The sequence below is a fragment of the Triticum aestivum genome, chromosome 7D (assembly GCF_018294505.1).
Source record: "Triticum aestivum cultivar Chinese Spring chromosome 7D, IWGSC CS RefSeq v2.1, whole genome shotgun sequence".
NCBI lineage: Eukaryota > Viridiplantae > Streptophyta > Magnoliopsida > Poales > Poaceae > Triticum > Triticum aestivum.
In genome coordinates, this window is record NC_057814.1 from 591,710,065 (window position 1) to 591,736,298 (window position 26,234).

The 26,234-nt window shown below is 42.2% G+C and overlaps 1 protein-coding gene across 2 annotated transcripts; it reads left to right on the forward strand.

The window, feature by feature from the left end:
* Window positions 1–15,574: 15,574 nt before the first annotated feature.
* LOC123168350 (auxin efflux carrier component 2) lies at window positions 15,575–19,343 on the forward strand. Of its 2 annotated transcripts, none has more exons than XM_044586221.1 (7): window positions 15,575–16,809; window positions 16,932–17,116; window positions 17,198–17,510; window positions 18,196–18,281; window positions 18,386–18,543; window positions 18,684–18,760; window positions 18,866–19,343. In XM_044586221.1, exons 1-7 carry the CDS (start codon window positions 15,797–15,799, stop codon window positions 18,930–18,932), a joined length of 1,899 nt encoding a protein of 632 aa, XP_044442156.1. In that variant the 5' UTR covers window positions 15,575–15,796; the 3' UTR covers window positions 18,933–19,343. The 2 variants fall into 2 exon arrangements, with proteins under 2 accessions (XP_044442156.1, XP_044442155.1); XM_044586220.1 differs by having other exon boundaries at window positions 15,584–16,809; window positions 16,929–17,116.
* The last annotated feature ends 6,891 nt before the right edge of the window (window positions 19,344–26,234 follow it).

Here is a 26,234-nt window from a genome sequence, read left to right on the forward strand (position 1 = left end):
TTCAAGTGCCAGGGGATGGTGGAACGTGGACTCAACTCCAACCACATGATGATCGCGGAGTTCACCAACAACCACAAGCTGGATGCCAAGAACATTGGGGAGACCATCTTCAAGCTTCACGAGAAGATCGAGCACCTCCAAGCCCAAATCTATGACGTGCAAAACCAAAACTGTGAGTATGAATATAGATTCAAGAGGATGAGTTTGGCTGCAGATTTGAGGATCCCGGAGACTCGATCATCCTTCTATGATGGTGAGCCTATGCCTTGGAAGATGGACGACAAGCCCACATCATCAACAACTCCACCACCTTCCTCACCAACAAAGGAGATATAATCACATGGGTATGGGCACTCCCCTTGGCAACTGCCAAGCTTGGGGGAGGTGCCCCGGTATCGTATCACCATCACATCTCTATCTTTACCATTTTTCTTAGTTCGATCCTTTTAGTAATATCTTGATCTAGTAGAATAAAGTTTTTAGTATGATTTAGTTTTGAGTTTTGCTTATGATCCCTTTATGTAATCGAGTCCGTGAGCTATATAATAAAGATTAGTGTTGAGTCAAGGGCTTGATTATCTTGCTATGATCTTGAGTGAATAAAAGAAAAGAAAAAGAGTAAAAATAAACAAAGAGATCAAATTGGTCTTATGGAGAGTAATGACTTCACATAGAAAGAGTATGATGATTAAAAATTATTGAGAGTTGACAAACATAGCTTTGGTCATCGTTGCAATTAATAGGAAGTAATAAAGAAAGAGAGGTTCACATATAAATATACTATCATGGACATCTTTTATGATTGGGAGCACTCATTAAAATATGACATGCTAAAGAGTTGATGTTGGACAAGGAAGACAACGTAATGGGTTATGTTTTCTTATATCCGAGATAAAGTATATTGTCATGGATCATCCAACATGTTGAGCTTGCCTTTCCCCCTCATGCTAGCCAAATTCTTTGCACCAAGTAGAGATACTACTTGTGCTTCCAAATACCCTTAAACCCAGTTTTGCCATGAGAGTCCACCATATCTACCTATGGATTGAGTAAGATCCTTCAAGTAAGTTGTCATCGGTGCAAGCAATAAAAATTGCTCTCTAAATATGTATGATTGATTGGTGTGGAGGAAATAAGCTTTATACGATCTTGTGATGTGGAAGAAATAAAAGCGACGGACTGCATAATAAATGTCTATATCACAAGTGGCAATATAAAGTGATGTTCTTTCGCATTAAGATTTTGTGCATCCAACCCTGAAAGCGCATGGCAACCTCTACTTCCCTCTGCGAAGGGCCTATCTTTTATCATTATCTTCTACCTTATGCAAGAGTCAAGGTGATCTTCACCTTTCCTTTTTACATTTTATCCTTTGGCAAGCACAGGGTGTTGGAAAGATCCTGATACATATATCTAATTGGATGTAAGTTAGCATGAACTATTATTGTTGACATTACCCTTGAGGTAAAAGGGTGGGAGGTGAAGCTATAAGCCCCTATCTTTCTCTGTGTCCGATTAAAACTCCATAACCACAAGTATTGGATGAGTGTTAGCAATTGTGAAAGACTAAATGATAGTTGAGTATGTGGGCTTGCTAAAAAGCTCTGACATAGACTCTTTCTGATGTTATGATAAATTGCAATTGCTTCAATGACTGAGATTATAGTTTGTTAGTTCTCAATAAAGTTTCTGATTCATACTTTGCATTGTGAATAGATTATTACTTGATCATAAGAAATCATATGACAATATCCATATATGTTGCTGTTATGAGATTAATCATGATGCCCACATGTCCGTATTTTATTTTGTCGACACCTCTACCTCTAAACATGTGGACATATTTATCGTTATCGGCTTCCGCTTGAGGACAAGCGAGGTCTAAGCTTGGGGGAGTTGATACGTCCATTTTGCATCATGCTTTTATATCGATATTTATTGCATTATGGGCTGTTATTACACATTATGTCACAATACTTATGCTTATTCTCTCTTATCTTACAAGGTTTACATAAGGAGGGAGAATGCCGGCAGCTGGAATTCTGGGCTGGAAAAGGAGCAAATATTAGAGACCTATTCTGCACATCTCCAAAAGTCCTGAAACTCCACGAAAGTTGTTTTTGGAAATAATAAAAAATACTGAGCGGAAGAAATACCAGAGGGGGCCCACACCCTGGCCACGAGGGTGGGGGCGCGCCCTACCCCCTGGGCATGCCCCCCTGCCTCGTGGGCCCCCTGTTGGCCCTCCGGTGCCCATCTTCTGCTATATGAAGTCTTTCGTCCGAAGAAAAATCATAAGCAAGCTTTCGGGACGAGACTCCGCCGCCACGAGGCGGAACCTTGGCAGAACAATCTAGGGCTCCGGCGGAGCTGTTCTGCCGGGGACACTTCCCTCCGGGAGGGGAAATCATCGCCATCGTCATCACCAACGCTCCTCTCATCGGGAGAGGGCCAATCTCCATCAACATCTTCACCAGCACCATCTCCTCTCAAACCCTAGTTCATCTCTTGTATCCAATTCTTGTCTCTAAGTCTGGGATTGGTACCTGTAGGTTGCTAGTAGTGTTGATTACTCCTTGTAGTTGATGCTAGTTGGTTTATTTGGTGGAAGATCATATGTTCAGATCCTTTATGCATATTAATACCCCTCTGATTATGAACATGAATATGCTTTGTGAGTAGTTACGTTTGTTCCTGAGGACATGGGAGAAGTCTTGCTATTAGTAGTCATGTGAATTTGGTATTCGTTCGATATTTTGATGAGATGTATGTTGTCTCTCCTCTAGTGGTGTTATGTGAACGTCGACTACATGACACTTCACCATTATTTGGGCCTAGAGGAAGGCATTGGGAAGTAATAAGTAGATGATGGGTTGCTAGAGTGACAGAAGCTTAAACCCTAGTTTATGCGTTGCTTCGTAAGGGGCTGATTTGGATCCACATGTTTCATGCTATGGTTAGGTTTACCTTAATACTTCTTTTGTAGTTGCGGATGCTTGCAATAGGGGTTAATCATAAGTGGGATGCTTGTTCAAGTAAGAACAGCACCCAAGCACCGGTCCACCCACATATCAAATTATCAAAGTACCGAACGCGAATCATATGAACGTGATGAAAACTAGCTTGACGTTAATTCCCATGTGTCCTCGGGAGCGTTTTCCTTTATATAAGAAATTTTCCAGGCTTGTCCTTTGCTACAAAAAGGATTGGGCCACCTTGCTGCACTATATTTACTTTTGTTACTTGTTGCTCGTTACAAATTAGCTTATCACAAAACTATCTGTTACCTATAATTTCAGTGCTTGCAGAGAATACCTTGCTGAAAACCGCTTATCATTTCCTTCTGCTCCTCGTTGGGTTTGACACTCTTACTTATCGAAAGGACTACGATAGATCCCCTATACTTGTGGGTCATCAAAGTGATCCTCGCAGGGCTTCACCTAAGCACTACGAAAATATGACCGGGGGTGTAAACGGTGGAGGGGGGCGCCGCACCCGGCTAAACAATTGTCTAGGGTGTGCTAGGCGCCCCCTCCTCATATATATAGGTGGGAGGGAGAGGAGAGAGGCCAAGGGGGACCCCAAGTAGGTTCGAATCCTACTTGGGCTCCTACCCTTGGTCGCGCCCCCCTACCATGTTTGTTGGAGGGGGAAGGAAAGAGGGGGGAGAGGGAAGGAAGGGGGAATCGTATTCCTCTCTTTCCTTTCCCTTCCCCTCTTTCCTTCTCCTCCTAGGTCGGCCCATGTGGGGGGCGCACCAGCCCCTTGTGGCTGGTGCGTTTCCCCTCTTGGCCCATAAGACCCATATCTTTTGCCGGCGGTGCCTGGAACCCTTCCAGTGACCCAATAAGTACCCGGTACCCCCCGAAACACTTTCGGTGTCCGAATACCATCGTCCTATATATGAATCTTTACCTCTCAACCATTTCGAGACTCCTCGTCATGTCGGTGATCTCATCTAGGACTCCGAACAACATTTGGTCACCAAATCACATAACTCATATAATATTATATCGTCATCGAACGTTAAGCGTGCAGACCCTACAGGTTCGAGAACTATGTAGACATGACCGAGACACCTCTCTGGTCAAAAACCAATAGCGTAAACTGGATGCCCATATTGGCTCCTACATATTGTACGAAGATCTTTATCGGTTGGACCATTATGACAACATACATAATTCCCTTTGCCTATCGGTATGTTACTTGCCCGAGATTCGATCGTCGGTATCTTCATACCTAGTTCAATCTCGTTGCTGGCAAGCCTCTTTACTCGTTCCGTAATACATCACCTCGTGACTAATTCCTTAGTCATTTGCTTGCAAGCTTATGATGTGTATTACCGACAGGGCCCAGAGATACCTCTCTGATACTCGGAGTGACAAATCCTAATCTTCATCTATGCCAACTCAACAAACACCTTCAGAGATACCTGTAGAGCATCTTTATAATCACCCAGTTACGTTGTGACGTTGGATAGCACACAAGGCATTCCTCCGGTATCCGGGAGTTGCATAATCTCGTAGTCGAAGGAATATGTATTTGACATGAAGAAAGCAATATCAATAAAACTGAACTATCATTATGCTAAGCTAACGGATGGGTCTTGTCCATCACATCATTCTCCTAATGATGTGATCCCGTTATCAAATGACAACACATGTCTATGGTTAGGAAACCTTAACCATCTTTGATCAACGAGCTAGTCTAGTAGAGGCTTACTAGGAACATGGTATTTGTTTATGTATTCACACATGTATTTAAGTTACCAATCAATACAGTTCTAGCATGAATAATAAACCTTTATCATGAATAAGGAGATATAAAATAACAACTTTATTATTGCCTCTAGGGCATATTTCCTTTAGTCTCCCACTTGCACTAGAGTCAATAATCTAGTTCACATCACCATGTGATTTAACACCCATAGTTCACATCGCCATGTGACCAACACCTAAAGAGTTTACTAGAGTCAATAATCTAGTTCACATCGCCATGTGATTTAACACCCAAAGAGTATTAAGGAGTGATCATGTTTTGCTTGTGAGAGAAGTTTAGTCAACAGGTCTATCACATTCATATCCGTATGTATTTTTACAAATTTCTATGTCTACGAAGCTCTATATGGAGCTACTCTAGCTAATTGCTCCCACTTTCAATATGTATCCAGATTGAGACTTAGAGTCATTTGCATCGGTGTAAAAGCTTGCATCGACGTAACCCTTTATAGCGAACTCTTTGTTACCTCCATAATCGAGAAACATTTCCTTAGTCCTCTTTAAGGTATCTAAGGATAATTTTGACCGCTGTCCAGTGATCTACTCCTGGATCACCATTGTAACCCCTTGCCAAACTTATGGCTAGGCACATAGTAGGTCTGGTACACAACATGACATACTTTATAGAACCTATGGCTGAGGCATAGGGAATGACTTTCATTCTCTCTCTATCTTCTGCCGTGGTCGGGCTTTGAGTCTTACTCAACTTCACACCTTGCAACACAGGCAAGAACCCTTCCTTTGATTGATCCATTTTGAACTTCTTCAAAATCTTGTCAAGGTATGTGCTTTGTGAAAGTCCTATTAAGCGTCTCGATCTATCCCTATAGATCTTGATGCCCAATATATAAGTAGTTTCACCAGGTGTTTCATTGAAAAATCCTTATTCAAGTATACTTTTATACTATCCAGAAATTCTATATCATTTCCAATCGATAATATGTCATCCACATATAATATCAGAAATGCTACAGAGCTCCCACTCACTTTCTTGTAAATACAGGCTTCATCATAAGTCTGTATAAAACCATATGCTTTGATCACCTCATCAAAGCGTATATTTGATACGTCTCCAACGTATCTATAATTTTTTATTGTTATATGCTATTATATTATCTGTTTTGGATGTCTTATATGCATTAATATGCTATTTTATATTATTTTTGGGACTAACCTATTAACCTAAAGCCCAGTGCCAGTTCCCGTTTTTTTCCCTTGTATTTGAGTTTCGTAGAAAAGGAATACCAAATGGAGTCCGAACGGAATGAAACCTTCGCGATGATTTTTCTTGGACCAGAAGACAACCAGGAGACTTGGAGATGAGTTCGGAGGAGCCACGAGGCGGCCACAAGACTGGAGGGCGCGCCCCCCACCCTTGTGCCCCCCGCACCTCCTGACATAATTCTTTTGCCTATATATTCCCAAATATCCCCAAAGCACCAGAGGCATCCACGAAAACACTTTTCCACCGCTGCAACCTTCTGTACCTGTGAGATCCCATCTAGGGACCTTTTCCGGCACCCTGCCGGAGGAGGATTCGATCACGGAGGGCTTCTACATCAACCCTATTGCCCTTCCGATGAAGCGTGAGTAGTTTATCACAGACCTACGGGTCCATAGCTAGTAGCTAGATGGCTTCTTCTCTCTCTTTGATTCTCAATACCATGTTCTCCTCGATGTTCTTGGAGATCTATTCGATGTAATACTTTTTGCGGTGTGTTTGCCGAGATCCGATGAATTGTGGATTTATGATCAGCTTATCTATGAATATTATTTGAATCTTCTCTGAATTCTTTTATGCATGATTTGATATCTTCGTAATTGTCTTCGAACTACCGGTTTGGTTTGGCCAACTAGATTGGTTTTTCTTGCAATGGGAGAAGTGCTTAGCTTTGGGTTCAATCTTCCGGTGTCCATTCCTAGTGATAGTAGGGGCAGCAAGGCACGTATTTTATTGTTGCCATCGAGGATAAAAAGATCGGGTTTTCATCATATTGCTTGAGTTAATTCCTCTACATCATGTCATCTTACTTAATGCGTTACTCCATTCTTTATGAACTTAATACTCTAGATGCATGCTGGATAGCGGTCGATGTGTGGAGTAATAGTATTAGATGCAGAATCGTTTCGGTCTACTTGACACAGATGTGATGCCTATATTCATGATCACTGCCTTAGATATGTATTGATGTCTTTATATCAAATCATAGACTATTGCTTTGAATCACTCGGATCTTAATATTCATACCATAAAAGAAAGATTACATGATGAACATGTTAGGTAGCATTCCACATCAAAAATTCTGTTTTTATCATTTACCTACTCGAGGACGAGCATGAATTAAGCTTGGGGATGCTTGATACGTCTCCAAGTATCCATAATTTTTTATTGTTCCATCCTATAATAGTATCAATCTTGGATGTTTTGTATGCTATTTTATATCATTTGTTGGGACTAACCTATTAACCTAGTGCCCTGTGCCAGTTGCTGCTTTTTGCTTGTTTTTGGCTTTTTAGAAAATCATATATCAAACGGAGTCCAAACACAATGAAACATTATGGTGATTTTTTTGGGACAAGGAGGAATCCACGAAGGTTCGGGAGAGGACCATGAGGGAGTGACAAGCTCACCATGCACGTCCCAGGGGGGCGCCCCCCTGAGTTTGTGGGCCTCTCGTGGTACCTCTTGACCTAATTCCGCCTCTATAAATTCCCAAATATTCCCAATATACCAGAGAGCCACCCGAATCACTTTTTGTGCCGCCGCAAGCTTCTGTTCTTCCGCGATCCCATCTGGAGGCCTTTTCCGGTACTCTGCCGGAGGGGAATTGATCGTGGAGGACTTCCACATCATCCTTGCCGCCTTCCGGTGATGCGTGAGTAGTTTACCATAGACCTACGGATCCATAGCTAGTAGCCAGATGGCTTCTTCTCTCTCTTTGATCTTCAATACAATGTTCTCCTCGATGTTCTTGGAGTTCTGTCCGATGTAATCTTCTTTTGCGGTGTGTTTGTTGGGATCCAATGAATCGTGGTTTTATGATCTGAATATTTACGAATATTAATGGAGTCTTTTATGAAATTTATTATGCATGATTGTTATAGCTTTGTATTTCTCTCCGATCTATCTGTTTGGTTTGGCCAACTAGATTGATTTATCTTCAGTGGGAGAGGTGCTTTGTGATGGGCTCAATCTTGTGGTGCTCTATCTCAGTGACAGAAAGGGACAAGACACATATTTGTATTGTTGCCATTACGGGTAAAACGACGGGGTTTATTCATATTGATTGGTTTTACTTTTTCTACAACATGTTATCTTGCTTAAGGCGTTACTCTGTTTTATACTTAATACCCTAGATGCATGATGTATAGCGGTCGATGGGTGGAGTAATAGTAGTGGATGCATGCAGGAGTCCGTATACTTGTCTCGGATGTGATGCCTATATACATGATCATTGCCTTGAATATCGTCATAACTATGAGCTTTTCTATCAATTGCTCAATAGTAATTTGTTCACCTACCGTATCCTATGTGTTTGAGAGAAGCCTCTAGTGAAAACTATGGCCACCAGGTCTAATTTTATCATATATAAAAACACAAAAATACATTGCTGTAATTTTCTAAAAAAAATTATTTTATGTTTGCAGTTTATCTATCTACCACTACGAGATTTAATCCTTGCAAGTAACCTCCAAGGGGATTGACAACCTCTTGTTTGCGTTGGGTGCAAGTATTTGCTTTTGTGTGTGCCGGTGCTATTCACGAGGCTTTGTGTGATTCTCCTACTGGATTGATAGCCTTGGTTCTTAACTGGGGGAAATACTTATCTTTACTATACTGCATCTCATCTCGTCTTCAAGGAAATCCCAACACAGCTCACAAGTAGCAACCTCTGCACCAGGCAAGATGATGTCACCAAGTCCATTCGGAATGCAATCTTTGAGGGCAAGTCATTTAAAGAAATGCTTTCCCTAATGGAATGAACTAGTGGCATTGGTATCACAATTAAAGAAGAAAGAAAATGGGATAAAACTAAAAGAATTAAAATAATGAAGTTTTCTAAGAACGAATAAATATGTGGCTTTGGTATATCCCTTTGAAAGAAAGGAAATGAAATAAAAACAAAAAAGATCAAATTAATGAGTTTTTCTAAGAATGAATGAATTGATGCATTATTATTATATCCTATATGAAAAAAGAAAATAAAAAAGTTAAAAAAATGACAAATCTGCGTACCATATACAAAAAATATAAGTTTTTCTTAAAATATGCTAGAATAAGCATATAATAGTGGATATTTTGCAAAACAAAATTTTCTAGGAAGAAATAAATTAGTGGCATTGATATTTCCCTTAAAGAGGAAATAAAGTAAAATAATAACTAAAAAATCAAAATAATGAAGTTTGTTTTATAAGGAACAATGAATTAGTGACATTGGTATTACCTTTAAGAAGAACATAAATGAAAATACAAAAATAAACTTGCACACAACTTCGCATTGAAAGTGCACGCTTCTGTAGTATGCAAAGAACAATCATATAACAATGCATTTTTCATATATTTTATAGTATTTCTGTTTATACATCTAGACTCATCCAACATCTCAAAATAACCACAAAAGAGAATATAATAAAAATTGACTTATATATTAAAAAATAAAAAATAAAAAAAGATTTGTTTAGAAGCACAAATAAAACAGAAAACAAAAATAGGAAAGTGGGGAGGGATGGGTCGCATAGGTAATGAGTTTTAGTCCGTTAAGAAATTGACCGACCCAAATATGTGTTTAGTCGAAAAAACTGGGAGCTCCTATTCTGGGACAACGAAAGCGCACCCCCCCCCCCCCCCCGTCCACAACGCGCCTATTTTTTGGATGCAGGGCGCGAGGTGCCCCCTGGGTTTTTTTTCAAGATTTCAAAAAAGTTTTGATTATCAGAAAACATCCACGGATTCAAGAAAAAATGTTCACCGAATTCGAAAACAGTTCTAGAATCCAAAATATGTCCATGATCTCAAAAGAATGGACTTTTTATTTTGATGAACATTTTTGTATGATCATTTTTCTAATAATGATGAACAATCTTTTGTATTTTCACGAACACATTTTGAATTTGGTGAACATTTTTTTAACTTGATGAACAAAATTTGTATTCAAGAATATGGTTTTTGAAAAGATGGATGAACGACTTTTGAATGTGATGAACATTTTGTAAATCCGATGAAATATTTTTGAATTTGATGAACATTTTTTGAATTGAGGAACATTTTTTTACGTTGACAATTTTTTTTAATTCGATGAACAAAATAATGTTCACGAATTTGGAAAAAAATCGTACAAAAAGTGAAACAGTAAATAAGAAAAGTGATAAGAAAAAGGAAAAGAGAAAATAAATGAAAAAGGAAAATGAAAAAGGAAAAAAATAAAAAGGAAAAGGAAAAGGAAAAACGAAAGGAAAAATACCGGGAAAATGAGCTGGCCCATAAAGACAACCAGCGCGCAACGAATAGGTTTTCCCGTAAAGATCCAGCTCAAAACAAGGGACCTCCCGCATACACGGGCCGGCCAAAAGCATAGGACGCGCGCACGCAGCCACCCTCCTGCATGCTTTCGGCCGGCCCGTGTGTCGGGTGGGTGCCCCTATTTCTCTTTCGTTCCCGTTATTTTTCTTCTGCCGTCCTGTTTCTTGCTTCATTAAAAAATGTTCACGTTTTCAAACAAAAAATCTAACTAAATAAACTTCACAAAATTAAAAACATTTTTCAAAAGGCTGGGAATTTGAAATGATTTTCCTCCAATCTAATAAATATTCATGAATTCAAGAATGTTTGTGATTTTCAAAATATCTTTGCGAATTTAAAAAGTCTTCTTTTTTAACAATATTTATGAATTTGATTTTTTGGTTATTTCCAAAAATGTTGCTAAGTTTCGGAAAAATGTTTGCAAATTCTAAAACACACGGAAGACAAATTTCATAAAATGTTCGCTAATTTGTAAAAATATGTTCATAAATTCAAAAAATGTTCATTATTTCAGAACATATTCGGGACTTGTCCAAAAAATCACATTTCAAAAATGGTCTCGAATTCAAAAAATGTTCATGATTTGAAAAAAATATTCGTGAGTGCATAAACAATCTTACAATTTCAAAAAAGTTTCAAGAATGTGTAATAACAATGTTCACGATTCCAAAAAATGTTTGTGAATCCAAAAAATATTCATGATTTAGAGAAATCTTTGCTATTTCTGAAAATGTTAGAAATTTAAAAATATGATAAAATAAATATAAAAGAAAGAAAAGGAAGAAAAAAAATTAAAAATAAATGAAAAACTAAAATGGAAAAAAGAAAGAAAAAAAGAAAAGAAAGTGCAAACATTTAACAAAAATAAACAACCGAAAAAAAAAGAACCTTGGTAAAATATGAAGAGGGAGCCTGTGCTACTTGGGCCGGCTCAAATTCAAGTAGATAGGGTACCCGCCAACTCACATACTAAAAAAAACATAATGGACTAGGAAAAAAAATATAACATTAATCTCGAAGCAGAAATCAATACCATGAAAGACAACTAACCCAAAATAAATTCCAGGCCACTTACATACAACTAAAGTGCTGTAAAATATAAGCTGCAAATATTCAAAAGCTTCTAATAACACCATCTCGATCTACCACACGGTAAGCATGGTAAAAGCAATCTCAAACAGACAAATTAAAAAAAAACATCATCTAGATCTCTGAAAGAGTGAGGGTTGGAGTGTGGAGGGCACACATGAACTTGTTTTTTTTTACAAAGGCACACATAAGCTTGTTTGACATACATATAGATTACTCAAATCCATGATTTTAAATAGCGGGCTATGCCAAATAGTGGCGGTCCTTCAAATAAGCTATAGCAAGGCTATATCCAGCTGTTTAAGAGCTTTTTCAGACAATTGTATATGAATCTTATAACCTAGTATCATTTAACTACACCCCTACTCAAATTGCTATAAAGGGGCTATGACCGGCTATTTAAAACTTTGCTCAGATCGACTGGTGTTTGCCGTGTTGAATCTGGATTCCGCCAGCTCCACCCAGACACCTCCAACGTTACACCGCACATACGGACCACTTGCCGTTCTTCTTCACGACGACTTCGTAAGTACGTAGCCCATGTACACGCACGCAGGCTGTCCATCGGCAGCGAGCTAGAACGGCGGCCGTGTTCGGCGGCGGCGGTGACCGCCTGCATGCGGGTGCCTGCCGCGGCAACGACACGGCCTGTCCCGAGGGCCTGCGTTGCCTGACGTGCACCCGGCATGCCGCTGTTAAATATGCTAATCACATGACACCTCAAGTTAATTACTTGGCTGCCTGAAGGTTATCGTTGGTCTCACGGTCTGACCGGACACACCTCTCGTGCTTGCTACGGTTGTTGGAGGGTCAACTCAAACCGGGATCCCATCCAGTGGTGTGTGGATTCGCACCCTCTGCCCTGCGCTTCATGTCAACTCCATGGCTGCAAAACCAGCTGCTCCAGCTCTAACGGCATGCAAGAGCATCAAGTCATCAACTGAGCACTGTTTAGTGCTAGTCAAAAATGGCCATGAGACCACACGTTAGTAAACTAATCACCGTCAGGAAGATGTGATCGCTTTGAGTAGGCTTACCTTGAGTACCTTGCTCAAAAGGTTCTTGTGGCCGTTGTCTCTGACCACATGCATGACCCTAGAAGAAGAGAAGAAAGTACTCTCTCTACCGGTCTACCTCGTGAACGACACTACGTGTCGGGGATTTTCTGCGGGCTACTTTCGAAGCGGGCATATCTTCTGGGAGTTAATTCGCAGTATTTTTTTGAGCAATTGCACTTTATATTTTTTATATCCTTCCCTTAGGGCTGCAAATGAGTCAAGTTCGAGCAAGTTAGACTAGGCTCAGCTTAATTTATACAAAAATTCAAGCGAGCGCTCAATGTCGAGCTATAGGAAGTGGCTCGTGCTCAGCGTGTACGATTTTGAGTCGATCTGGAGGTAGTTTCAAGCTAAACAATATGATTTTCTGCATAATCCAAGGCAATTTTTCAATAAAGATAGAGCACAACACAACATAAGAAGCACTATAAAATTTGACATGTCAACTGAACACTAGTAGTACTTAATAGCAAGAGGTTCTAGATAAAATAGAAAGGGAAGAAAATGAAGGTGCGTCCGCTCTCAAATTTTGGCCAAAAATAACAGAATGTTTACGCACGGCTGACCATGTACCATATTGAGGCTGAAATTCACCCGCGCTTAATTAAACTTCCATGTTTGCAACTAGGTAAAATGAAGAAAAATTATACGCAACATAGAGAGAGTGTTGTTTTGCAACAATATTGCCAAGGTTGAGAAAAAATTGACTTAAGAAAAAAAAGTAAAGCACGAAGAAAAGATAAACAGAGAGAGTGTTGTTTTGTTCATGCAGTGAAAAGGGATGACTCACGGATCACATTGAAACTTAAAATTTATTATGCCCTCATGCGGGATCTAGCTACTTCATAAATGTCCTCCTTCTTTTCTAAATAAAACTACTTCATGAATCACGAGACACTTATACCAAATCGAAACAAAAATTTCAGCTTCGTCCGTTTCTCGGGGACCAGGGAGATATCTGATACGCAGATATGCAAAATCTGCTCTCAACCACATGGATCACCAGGCCGCATTATTGTGTCCTCGGTCACTCGTGCAGACTCCCACAAACGACAGCAACCAAACCAAGCCACGCCTTTTCCCGACTCGGCTAAACAGACGCGGGCAATCATGCACGCCCCCTAGACTTTTCGAAGGTTGCGTGACTCTACAATCTACACGACTTGGCCGGCTCACGGGGCCTACGTTCCTGGCAAATTCATGCAATGCATCCAAAGTACGTAGTACGCTCATAATGTCGTATCTGGACATGTAGCTACCTTGCTATGTTATGTGCCGAGTCCATGCCAAGCCTACTTAGGCAAGTGGTATCTAGAGGCTTCAGTCTTGTCTCGGCCATCCATTAGATCCATCTCCTGATCCACACGCACCCACATGCAGCTGCTTGGCTCCAACCAGCTAGTAGCCTAGTAGCTAGTGTTTACACTTGATCACCGAAAATGCCAAACGGACACCGAGCTCCATGAAGATCTTTATTTGAAAACTTCAGAATTCAAACTTTTAAGTTTCAAAAAATTCTGAAAATAAATACACATATACCTAGATACATAATGTACATGTGTGCAAATTTTTAGGTCGAAATACATTAAAACGTGAGCTACACAAAAAAGACAAATCTGGGGCTTTTTAGCATATGTACTGTTCATCTTTAAAGTCCATGATTTTGTTTTTTTTGTGCAACTCGCAATTCAAGGTATTTCATCCTGAAAATTTTCACACATACACTTTACATCCTTGCATACATGTGTATTTTTTTCAGAATTTTTTGAAACCAAAATTTATAAATTTTGAATTTTTCAAAATAAAGGGCTCCATGGAGCTCGGTCTCCATAATGCCCTACTCCTTGATCACCGCAAGAAACCAAAACCAGTCCGATGCGTGCAAGTGTACGCACCTTGTCCCCTGGACATTACTAGTTTCTTTTTCCTTGTTCAACATGTATCTAAATGTTTCATTGTGTATGTTGTGTATCGGTAAATTCAATCTGAAATATGTGCACTCTTATCTGTTGGTACGCGATGAATATGCACTTTGAAACAAGAGAAAACCACGATGAAACGTTACGAAACTCTCTGAAACAAGACAAATTTTGGCAAGAAAAAAACGCCGGGTAACTTGTTTCCTTTTTTTGCGAAAAGGTCTAGGACCATATATTAAGTATCACATTCCTTACAAACACACCCTTACAGAAAAAAAATATGCTCAAAATCTTGCGGATGTTGGAGAGCATAGCTCGAGGTCGCCTCTGGGCCTCCCCTTGACAGAGCAAACATTTTAAAACTCAAGAGCTTGTAGAAGCAGTGACATGGAAGTCATCAATGCAAACCAAGAGACGACGACATCCGCGATATGTGACCTGAGAAAACAAAACACCGATAAGGAACCGTAGGAGCTCCGAAGATCATGAAAACTGGCCGAATCCAGGCGGATGCACTAGAAACCTAAACGGACCTGATCACGAAAGACCCGCCGGAGACATGGTTCCACAAGCCCTCCTCCGGCGCAAAGCACACCAACATAACGGAAATTGGGGGGTGGGGGGGGGGGGAACATTATTCCAACACCGCCATCTCTCCGCCTCAAAACAAAGACCAAGACCCTTATTGTTGATGTACGACAGATATGGGTCTGATATCGAGCTCACCGCTGTCCAGAGCCATGAACCGACACGCTCTTCTCTGGTGATCTAGTCATGCCGGGGCACCGATGAAGAGCGCCACTGGCTTCAACAACGCCATCTCACGCACTTGACGTAGACCCCGGCTCGAGCGCCCATCTCCTTCGACGTCGCACAACAACCCTCTAGCGCCCATCTCCTTCGACGTCGCACAACCACCCTCCAGCGCCTCCATAGTAGGCGCTCTGGTCAAGAGTTCAGAACCTCCCCGCGGCCGCACCCTGGCGGCGATGAGGGGTACACGATAGGCGGCGGCTAGGGTTTTGCGGTTCGCATTGCCGCTAACCTCGAGAAAAACCAGCTAGGAAGCCTAGCTAGTCTTCATGTCTCCTACACAACCTTCCTAGCTAGTAGAAGTGTTTATACACTTGATCACCGCCAGAACGAAACGAAACGAAATTATAGCTAAAGAAAAACCAATATATTGAATGTGTGCAAGTGTACGTGCCTTGTCCCCTAGCTTGGAATCTTTCCCCGCACACATGCACCATGCTTAGCATAATCTAAGCCCAGTGTAGGGCACGTACCACTACTCTCTTAATTAACAACCATTTGAACGATCTTCTCCTAGCTATATAGCCACCCTTCTACTTCTCTTCCCACACTCAGCATCTTCCACAGAGACAAGATCCCAAGAGGAACCGTCGGGATCTAGCTAGCTCGTCGGCCGCGATGATCACCGGGAAGGACATCTACGACGTGCTTGCGGCGGTGGTGCCGCTGTACGTGGCCATGTTCATGGCGTACGGGTCGGTGCGGTGGTGGGGCATCTTCACGCCGGACCAGTGCTCGGGGATCAACCGCTTCGTGGCCGTCTTCGCGGTGCCGCTCCTCTCCTTCCACTTCATCTCCACCAACGACCCCTACGCCATGGACTACCGCTTCCTGGCCGCCGACTCGCTGCAGAAGCTCGTCATCCTGGCCGCCCTCGCCGTGTGGCACAACGTGCTGTCCCGGTACCGGTGCCGCGGCGGCACGGAGGCCGGCGAGGCGTCGTCGCTGGACTGGACCATCACGCTCTTCTCCCTGGCGACGCTGCCCAACACGCTGGTGATGGGCATCCCGCTGCTGCGCGCCATGTACGGCGACTTCTCGGGGTCGCTCATGGTGCAGATCGTGGTGCTGCAGAGCGTCATCTGGTACACGCTCATGCTTTTCCTCTTCGAGTACCGAGGCGCCAAGGCGCTCATCTCCGAGCAGTTCCCGCCCGACGTCGGCGCCAGCATCGCCTCCTTCCGCGTCGACTCCGACGTGGTCTCGCTCAACGGCCGCGAGGCGCTGCACGCCGACGCCGAGGTCGGCCGCGACGGCCGCGTCCACGTCGTCATCCGGCGGTCCGCGTCGGGGTCCACCACGGGCGGTCACGGCGCCGGGCGCTCCGGGATCTACCGCGGCGCGTCCAACGCCATGACGCCGCGCGCGTCCAACCTCACCGGCGTGGAGATCTACTCGCTGCAGACGTCGCGGGAGCCCACGCCGCGGCAGTCCAGCTTCAACCAGTCCGACTTCTACTCCATGTTCAACGGGAGCAAGCTGGCCAGTCCCAAGGGCCAGCCCCCCGTCGCCGGCGGCGGTGGTGCGCGCGGGCAGGGGCTTGACGAGCAGGTCGCCAACAAGTTCAAGGGCGGCGAGGCGGCGGCGCCGTACCCCGCGCCCAACCCCGGCATGATGATGCCGGCGCCACGGTACGTGTCACTGACACCCAGATGCAACCATGAACATGAATAATTGTCTTTAGTTCTTGTTTGGATCTTGTGTTGGATGATCTTGAGTTGACTTCGGGATTCCTTTGGATAATGTGTAGTAGGAAGAAGGAGCTTGGGGGTTCTAACTCCAACTCGAACAAGGAGCTGCACATGTTCGTGTGGAGCTCTAGCGCGTCGCCCGTGTCGGAGGCCAACCTCCGCAACGCCGTCAACCATGCCGCGTCCACTGACTTCGCCGCCGCGCCGCCGGCGGCAGCCACGCCACGCGACGGCGCCACACCCAGAGGTACGTTAAAAACACGCTGTTCCCCCGTCCAAATCAGAGTTGCAACCATGCATCACACCATGACACACACTGACACTACAGGCGTGAGCGGCACGGTGACGCCGGTGCTCAAGAAGGACGCCAGCAGCGGCGCGGTGGAGGTGGAGATCGAGGACGGCATGATGAAGAGCCCGGCGACGGGGCTGGGCGCCAAGTTCCCGGTGTCGGGGTCCCCCTACGTGGCGCCGCGGAAGAAGGGCGCCGACGTGCCCGGGCTGGAGGAGGCGGCGCACCCGATGCCGCCGGCGAGCGTGATGACCCGGCTCATCCTCATCATGGTGTGGCGCAAGCTCATCCGCAACCCCAACACCTACTCCAGCCTCATCGGCCTCGTCTGGTCACTCGTCTCCTTCAGGTACAATCACAATCCCATCACTCTGTGACAAACTGCATCCGTCCATCAATTCACTTTGGATGCATGCATCAGAACTCACAAGTGCTAGCTTGTGTACAAAAATCAAGTTAGTTTGCTAAACTGGATTCGAAGCTAGATTGACATTGTTGCTCTCCATTAACTATACACTAATGATAGATTAGATTGCTTATAATTGTCCCATGGATGCATGTGAGAGCACATGATAATCACGTCGGTCTTGGATCTGGTCCGCCGGCCGGCACATGCATGGTGCAGCTGCTGATGCAGGTCTTATGCAAGACCTGACCTGGAGCCCTGTAGCAGCAGAGCAAATCTAGAAAATCAGCTGCATGCGGATGCCGTGTTTGTCTGCATCCATAGAGTTCCAGATCGGTTGCACACATGACATGATGACCAATAACAACAATATGTACTCTCATCTACGGCTGATGCACGACGCACCGTGTGCACACTGTACGTGCAGATAATGTCTGCATCCATATCATTGTACTACTATTTATTTTGCATCTGAAGGAAACTTCAAGGAAGCAGAGGGCATTTCTAGGAGAGAGGGGCACATGCATCTACAGCTTTGGGTCTCTAATCACATTGATGGTGCATTGCAAATACTACTTGACTAGTAATATATGTTAAGTAACCAAACTCCTCTTCAAAAATATTTCAGGTGGAACATTCAGATGCCTACAATAATCAAGGGGTCCATATCCATCCTGTCTGATGCAGGTCTAGGGATGGCTATGTTCAGCTTAGGTACAGCGTTGACATTTTTGTTGTCTATTCATAACAGATTATGTGCCCTTCTCTTTCTCATTTGCTCCAAGAAATGCTAACGGTAACCCATGCAATTGATCCAGGTCTCTTCATGGCTCTGCAACCAAAGATTATCTCTTGTGGAAAGTCTGTCGCGACGTTCGCGATGGCGGTGAGGTTCTTGACTGGGCCGGCGGTGATCGCTGCGACCTCAATCGCCGTGGGGCTCCGAGGAGTGCTCCTACATGTTGCCATTGTTCAGGTTTGGACAGAAACTATACCATAAATCTAAATTTAACTCCAAAGTTATACCCAATTAAATTTGCACACAATAGTGGTTCTGATAAATGTGGAATCTATTGAGATGATGATCTTATTTTTCAATATGTGATTGTTCAACAGGCAGCACTTCCACAAGGAATTGTTCCATTTGTGTTCGCCAAGGAGTACAATTGCCATCCTCAAATACTTAGCACAGCGTAAGCTAGCTATTGCATCCTCAATCTTTTCCTAATATATATCTGAATAAAACTAAACCTGTTTTCTTTTACTAAAATTTTCCATATATGTTTCTGAAATTTCAGGGTTATTTTTGGAATGCTGGTGGCGCTCCCGATCACCATACTCTACTACGTTCTCCTTGGGATATAGAGTCATAATCTTGAAGAACTAAGGCTGCACATCTATGGGTAGGAAGAAGTAGAATTCTAGAGACGAATGATCAATGAACATGTGGGCTGTCTTGAATACCTGAAGATGCATGAGATGAAATCAAGCAGAAGGATAGGGAGAACTAAGTAGGACCCTAGACAGGAATTCAAAGGAAAGATAAACATATCCTTGATTCCATTTTTTATTTTTTATATTATTTTTGCTACTGTTTTAGATCCAAAGTAAAGGCTAGGGCTTTGAGTATGAATGGTTCAACCGTTAAATCGACAAGTTGCTACTAAATCAAGATTCGTCCAGTGAGTGACACATGATCTGGCCACAAGTGTGTGTGCCAAGGTAAATGTAACTTGTAATCTCACCCTGGATAAACTAATACGTGCGGTTCCCACATCGCATGGCAAGATCACCCTGATGCTTTGGGGGGAAGAGCTAGATGCTTCAGCATACTTCCTGCCTGGACAGATCTCTGAAACTCTGAAATCTTGCACAGACAAAACTCTGAATCTGCATCTCATGCATGGCAAACCAGCTAGTACTAGTTTACAGCGTTGTTAATTAATTTATTGATGTGTAAAGGCGTTATGTGGCTTGCATTGATGAGTCCAAAGGCAAGTGCTTCATGAATGCAAAGCGCTGGCTTCCAGGGATTTACCAGAGGATCTTGATCTGCATGAAACAAGGGGGAGAGCGAGCGAGAGAGAGAGAATCTTGTGGCTGTTTCTACTACTATATATCTTCTTGTCTGCTGCCTAATGACAGTTTGATTGATTGATGATTAGTTAACTTCCAGGGTCAAATGTTAGCTAGATGCCGTTGGTCTGTGCATGTGGAGGCTCTGTATTTTTCCTGCTAGTGGGTTGTCCTTTGCTGCAGGGAACATGAAACCTGATGGCCTAGAGTCCTGAGACTCTGAATTGTTTAGTAGATGGCGAGTGTTCAGTCTGATCAGCTTAATTAGCCATCATGCCTGCATGAAGGTTCGTCTTTGTATTCTGAATCATCCCTGACGTATGCAACTTCTTTTTTGGTTGTGGTCACTGCTCACCATTATGAACTCTGTCCATATCCTCCTAGCTCCATTTAACCAGCTAAGTTTGATCTGCAAATTTAACTTCTGGTGGAAGCTTGTACACCACTAACTACTATTTTAACTTCAGAAAGCAGAGCAGAACGGCATAAAAAGAATACACAAGTGAACGAGCCAATAGTCAACGGCATCTAGTCAAACGAGGCAAACTATGTATAATTAGTCACATAAACCAGCAGCCAACTCAGGTTGTCTGAGGATTGCAATACTCCAGCCTCAGCCCTCAAGTCAAAGCACTCCACATGAGCTTGGAATCTCAAGAAAGATAGGCCTCACACACCGAAAGATCACCTTAGCTGAGTCAATTCGAGGTGTCTGCATACGCAACGGATATTTCCTCAAACAGTTTTGCAAAACCTCAGTCGACTCAGGCCTCCTTTAGTTTGTAGGAATTTTGTAGGAACTCTATAGGATAGGATTTGAAAAGGAAAAAATTCTTTGAAGCCCTTTCGTTTATAGGAATGGATTCCTATTCCTATGTAGGATAGGAATTAATCCTTCACATTAAAGAGGGAAACAAGAGTGAATTTCGGTTTTTACCCTCTATTTTGACATTTTTTTACACTAATTACCCCATTTAGCGAGATTTCATCCGTTTTACCCCATTTAGCAAAAGTGTTGCCACAATTTACCCTGTTTTAATTTTTGTGTGCGTTCTGACCGGCTGGCATGTCACGTCGACAGTTTTTTCCTGCCTATGTTTCTCCCTACTTAACTTGTTTCCTGTTTGAAGTATTCTGATGGGATGATTATACTTGATCAGCATGGCATATTACCATTTAATAAATTATAGGAGTAATTGTTACTGATATAAGAGTGTTAATACATGTGTACAAGTGATAGCATCTGTTGCTACTTGCTAGCTGTAAAGGAATTTTGGATCTTTGTATCTTACGATGCATGCTGAAACATGTTTGTATACCTTATTAGAGTAGATTATGATTGCAGCCACTAATTCATTTTTATTTTTCCTACACAAAGCGGATGGCAACCAAGATGTGGAGTGTTAGGCATATTTTACATGTCCGCGGATACAAGAATCCAGAGTCAGAGATGATTGAGAGGGGTTTCATTAGTTATTTTGATATAAAGGAGAAGATCAAGGAATTGGGCTCCAACCCTTGGGACAACGTTTATTATGAGCATAGGGTGGCCAATGGGAACTCTATGGTTGAGTTAACAAATGATGCAGGCATGATGGACATGCTAGAGGAATTTGATGCTTATATGGAAATCAGTTTGCATGTTTGATTAGGGGCGAGCAACGCAAATGAGAATCCACGGGAGACGAGCGTGGCGCGCGACCGACTTGGGCGTGATGTGTTGGACGCGACGCGAGCAACCTCCATCGGGCCGAGCCGGTCGAGAGAAGCTGCGCGGCCCAATTCCATAGTGAGAAAAATAGCCAGGAAAAACCACTGACGTGGCATGCCAGCTGAACCTAACAATTATGACTGACCGGTCAGAATGCTCACAAAATTTTAAACAGGGTAAATTGTGGCAACATTTTTGCTAAATGGGGTTAAACGAATGAAATCTCGCTAAATAGGGTAATTATTGTCAAAAATATCAAAATAGGGGGTAAAAACCAGAATTCACTCGAAAAAAACATTAGCCTAGACTCAATGGAAAAATTCTATCCTATGCACCAAATAACATCTCTTTCTCTATAGGAATTGAGATGCATATCATCTCACTTCCTTTGATTTTTCTATTCCTATAAAATTCCTATCCTACGAACCAAAGAAGGCCTGATACTTGGTTAAGTCTTAGTCAATGCTATATCCATGAGATCTTATATTGAGATCCGTGCACTTTTTTCTTTAGTTTTTTTCATGCATGTTATGTCACTTGACTAAGACTTGGTTAAATATCAGTCGACTAAGACCTAGCCACAACCCTCGAATTCATTTGCAGTTTTTTATGGAAATGCCTGATCCACTTAACTTCAGTCAAAGTTTCATGGATGCTTGTTCACAAATAAAGAGACAATAGGTTTCATGGCACTAGATCTTGACAGAGTGAAATGTTCCAGGTTCAAGTTGCAAAGGCTGATGTACCACGCATAGTCACTTGGCGCCTTCGGCGTGTTCGTCCATGTGCTGAGTATATTAGCATTTTTTCGAGTTAAATCCATAGAACCATCACATTCGCATCACGATTAGCGAAAATTCACCACTTTACGATTGGTGACATATCGCACCGCGCCGAATTTTTGACAGTCGCAAAAAACACCGATCAAAATTTTCAGCATGCTTTGACGTGGCAAATCGGCAGCGTGCCGACAACTGTGACGGCGTGATGTTAACGGCCGGTCCAACCTCGCCGGTCGGAAGTTCCCGTAAAGGAAATTGTGCTCCCTCCTCACTCGCACTCTCACTCGCTCACTCTCGCACTCCCCTCACACAAGCTCTCTCTCTCTCTCTCTCCCCCCCCCCCCCCCCCCCCCCAGCGCCGCCGCCGCTCAACCTCGCCGCCGCCTGGCTTCTTAGAGAAATCTGGATGACAGCAGAGGGGAGGAGTTTGACCTACACGAGCATGGACTCGGATTTGTGGGTATGTATTATGTATTCTCCACTGGTATTGGTGAGGGTTAGGGTTTGGATAATAGGATTTGCACTGAAATTTCAGATCCTCCCTTCTCCGCCTCTCCTATGTGGTTAATACTTCTTGTCAATGCAGGAAAATTCTGAGACTACTATTGATGCTTTCTTCTGTGGGTCATGGACTGATCGACAAATGAAATGCAAGCTTCACCAATTTAAGGCCAAGAAGTGCATTGCATTTGATGGCATAGACACAGGTAGACGGTTCTATGGTTGTGCTAAGCAGGTAATGTTTTACGGCCTTCTTGTTTAAGGTACCCGAATTTGCCCTGTAAATGAATCTTCTTTGTAACTAAACCTGCCCTGCAAATCTGTGTGCTATGGTATTTTAATTAGCTAACTCAATCTTGTGCATTTTTCCGAATCTTGTAGGTTGGTGTTAAGGAGTTTACTGAATTCATTTTAACTGAATGTTGGGAGTAGTTTAACTAAACTTACTACTGTTAACTAAATGTTACTAGTAGTTAAATGAATTTAGTACTAGTTAACCGAATTTAGTATTGTTAACTGAATTTAGTACTGTTAACTGAATCATACATTATTTGCAGGAGGTATTGACTATGGAGTGGTTGAATGGATTGATGGTCCAAGGCCTGTCATACTTCAGAGGTGCCTGACAAAACTGTGGGGCATGTTTCATGAGCAAAACCATGGAAGGGTGATGGGTAGACACGTTTATGACAAAAAATAGCCAAGCTGGAGAAGCAGAATGAGTTCCTGTGCAAGCAATACAGTGATCTGGTTGAAGAAGTTGACAAACTTTTTGATTGGCAAGATGGGAAGGTGCAGCATATGGAACATGATAATCCAACAAAGGATGCTGAATATGTGAAGAAAAAGCTTGCAGAGTTAGAGGAGCAGTGTAAGATGAAGCTGAAGATGGAGAAGATGAGTTTAGCCAAGGAGTAGAGGTGCATCCTTACTTCTCATGCAGATATCATCAGGAACACCAGGAAGGCCATGAAGGAGGTCAAGAAGATCAAGTCCATCTGAGATGAGTAAGGTGGAAGCTTGCAGGATGCAGGGTATTAGTCCTCACCAAAGGTCTGAACCTGGGTTAACCCACCGTTTGACCTTCGATCTAAGACTTTTAGCCATGCTAGTAACCCTAACGAGGGTACTGACGGATTTCTGCACTGTCAGTATACATATGCAAATAGCGTTCTGGCCCACATCCCTTTTGAACGTACTATATTTAGACAATGCATCTAAAACAAAAAATTCAGCACAAGATATCTATAACCAAAGAGAAAGAGATCCATGCATGCAGACAGGGCAGATACGAGATCTAGTGACATATAACCATATTCTTCATCTTTTTAAATTCAGCTCCTTTTGCGAATGATTTTATAAAATGCTTTTGCAAAATTATATCATCAATCCAATATAGTCTTTTTTACTTCAAATTGACATAAAGTTTTCTGTTTGAAAAATGGATAGCATATAGTTGGTTCCATTTCTTAAGCTTATCCACTTTCCTAAGTAATCTGAACTGCAACTATATTTTGCTGCTTATTTTTTGGGTTGTAACTTAAGAATGTGTAAGTTTAAGTGTCTGAGTGAATACGTTGATATAATTTTGGCATAGCACTTGCACACTGTTTGTTTTTATTTTGGTTTGATTTGTATTCTTGGATGCTAGACACCTTCGATAAAAAATGGAAGATGCATCTGACTTTGTTGTGGTGCTGGAGGACAAGGACAAGAGTCTGTACATTGTGCTGAAACCTCAAGTGGAAATTTCTGTATCAATATTGGCATAACCATCTAGATGTTAAAATTTGAACTAAAACCATGACACTTATTTTGGACCGGAGGGAGTAAGCTTTGTCAACATTGATATATATTATCATGTTCTAGTTAACCATTATCTAGACATTAGACTCTGGTATTCTGAAACTAAAATCTCTCGCGTGACCACATTGAACTAAAAAAAAGGACTTAATTAAACCCAACAGCTTGAAAAAGCACACTAAAATGAAATATAAATTATCTAGAAGGACCGAGAGAGGCTGGATCAAGCACCTATTAAGGAGGAAATTCTAAGATTCTGAGATCTAAATACAAAACGTCAAATGAACATTTAAGGATTCATGCAAGGTTATTGTCAGTGCAAGCAGGTTATAAATTGATGATGCTCTCCTTGTTTTGTTGCAAGGAAAGTGGTGGTGGTGGCTGAGAACATACCAAACCCCATCGCATGCAGTGATAGCAACTAAGGTCCCTCAGAGATCGTTTCCTACAAAGCATTGTCGTTTATACGATCTCTATTCTTTGAGGTCAATATAACTACCATTAAACCCTTACACTTACAAAGAGAAACGCATTTTCATAACTCAAATGTCTTGCAGTCATATAACTCAACTTGTCTGGAACAGATGTATAAACTACATCAGGTACAGTTCAATACATCGTATAAGCCCGGCATAAGTATTAAAGTCGGATAAAGTTATACCATATCTTCTTGCGACTATAATTGCATCTTGTATATTTCCATTGCAGCGGTCCCAGCACCCAAAGTTACCAACCTCTTGTTCAACAAACAGACCGACCGCCTTCAAATAAAAAACACCACGGGTGTTAGAAAACTATAAGACAAAATTTGCAATCAAACAAAGTATAGTTATTATACCAGGGCATCTTTTTACAGCATGCAAGATCTTGACTCATCGGTTTCCTCAATCAATCCAATAGTAGTTAGTCAACAACATGATATATTTTAATGACATTGAATTTTACAGGGATGAGATGAATACATGTATTATTTCCTTGCATTTCCTATGAGCATGTGCCACAAAATAAAACGTGCATTCGACATATTTTTTTAAATGTTATTAAAAGGAATTTTGTGATGGCACCAGTAATTACCTGCCAAAATCACGCTTCAAGCTATCCAGCAAAGGCAACGCAGCCATGGCATGATTCACAAGGTTGACAACCTTCAGATGTAGGTGCTCGACATAGTAGTACCCTACAACATACCGTAAAACACACTGATCATTACGACATTATTGAGGATAGATAAATAAAGTGTGACACAACAGTATAAGATATCAAACCTTTAGTTTCAATAAACGATTCAAAATTTGTCGTCGAAGTAGAGGTGTCCAAATCAGCCAAGCCCTTCTCTAGAGAATGAACATAAGCAGGTCAACAACTCACCATACACACTATCCCAATATGATTAAACTTGGCAGTTTAGTGTCAGTCTTTAGTCGTTACCAACCTGCAAAAACCTCATGCTGCCAACACAGCTGCATCATCGGCACTCTCAGCAGTAAATATTTGGTGCTATTCATCCAAAATTTGTAACTTACCTTGATTGATACATAACAAATAGTCTACAAGTTTTCGAAAGGAATGATGATGTAACATCCCCAACATCACAGTACAGTAATCTCCCCCTAATGAAGGTCATGTCATCATGATCATCATGCCAAAATGCCACCTGTCCAAAATCTGCTTCAAATTCAAATTCAAATTGCATGTCAAATATTTGCTTCTTCTTTCATGCAATTAAAATAGTTCATCCTATGGCAAATAATCCCTAGATATTTGTCATGTTGAAGCCAACATTTTTGGAATTCC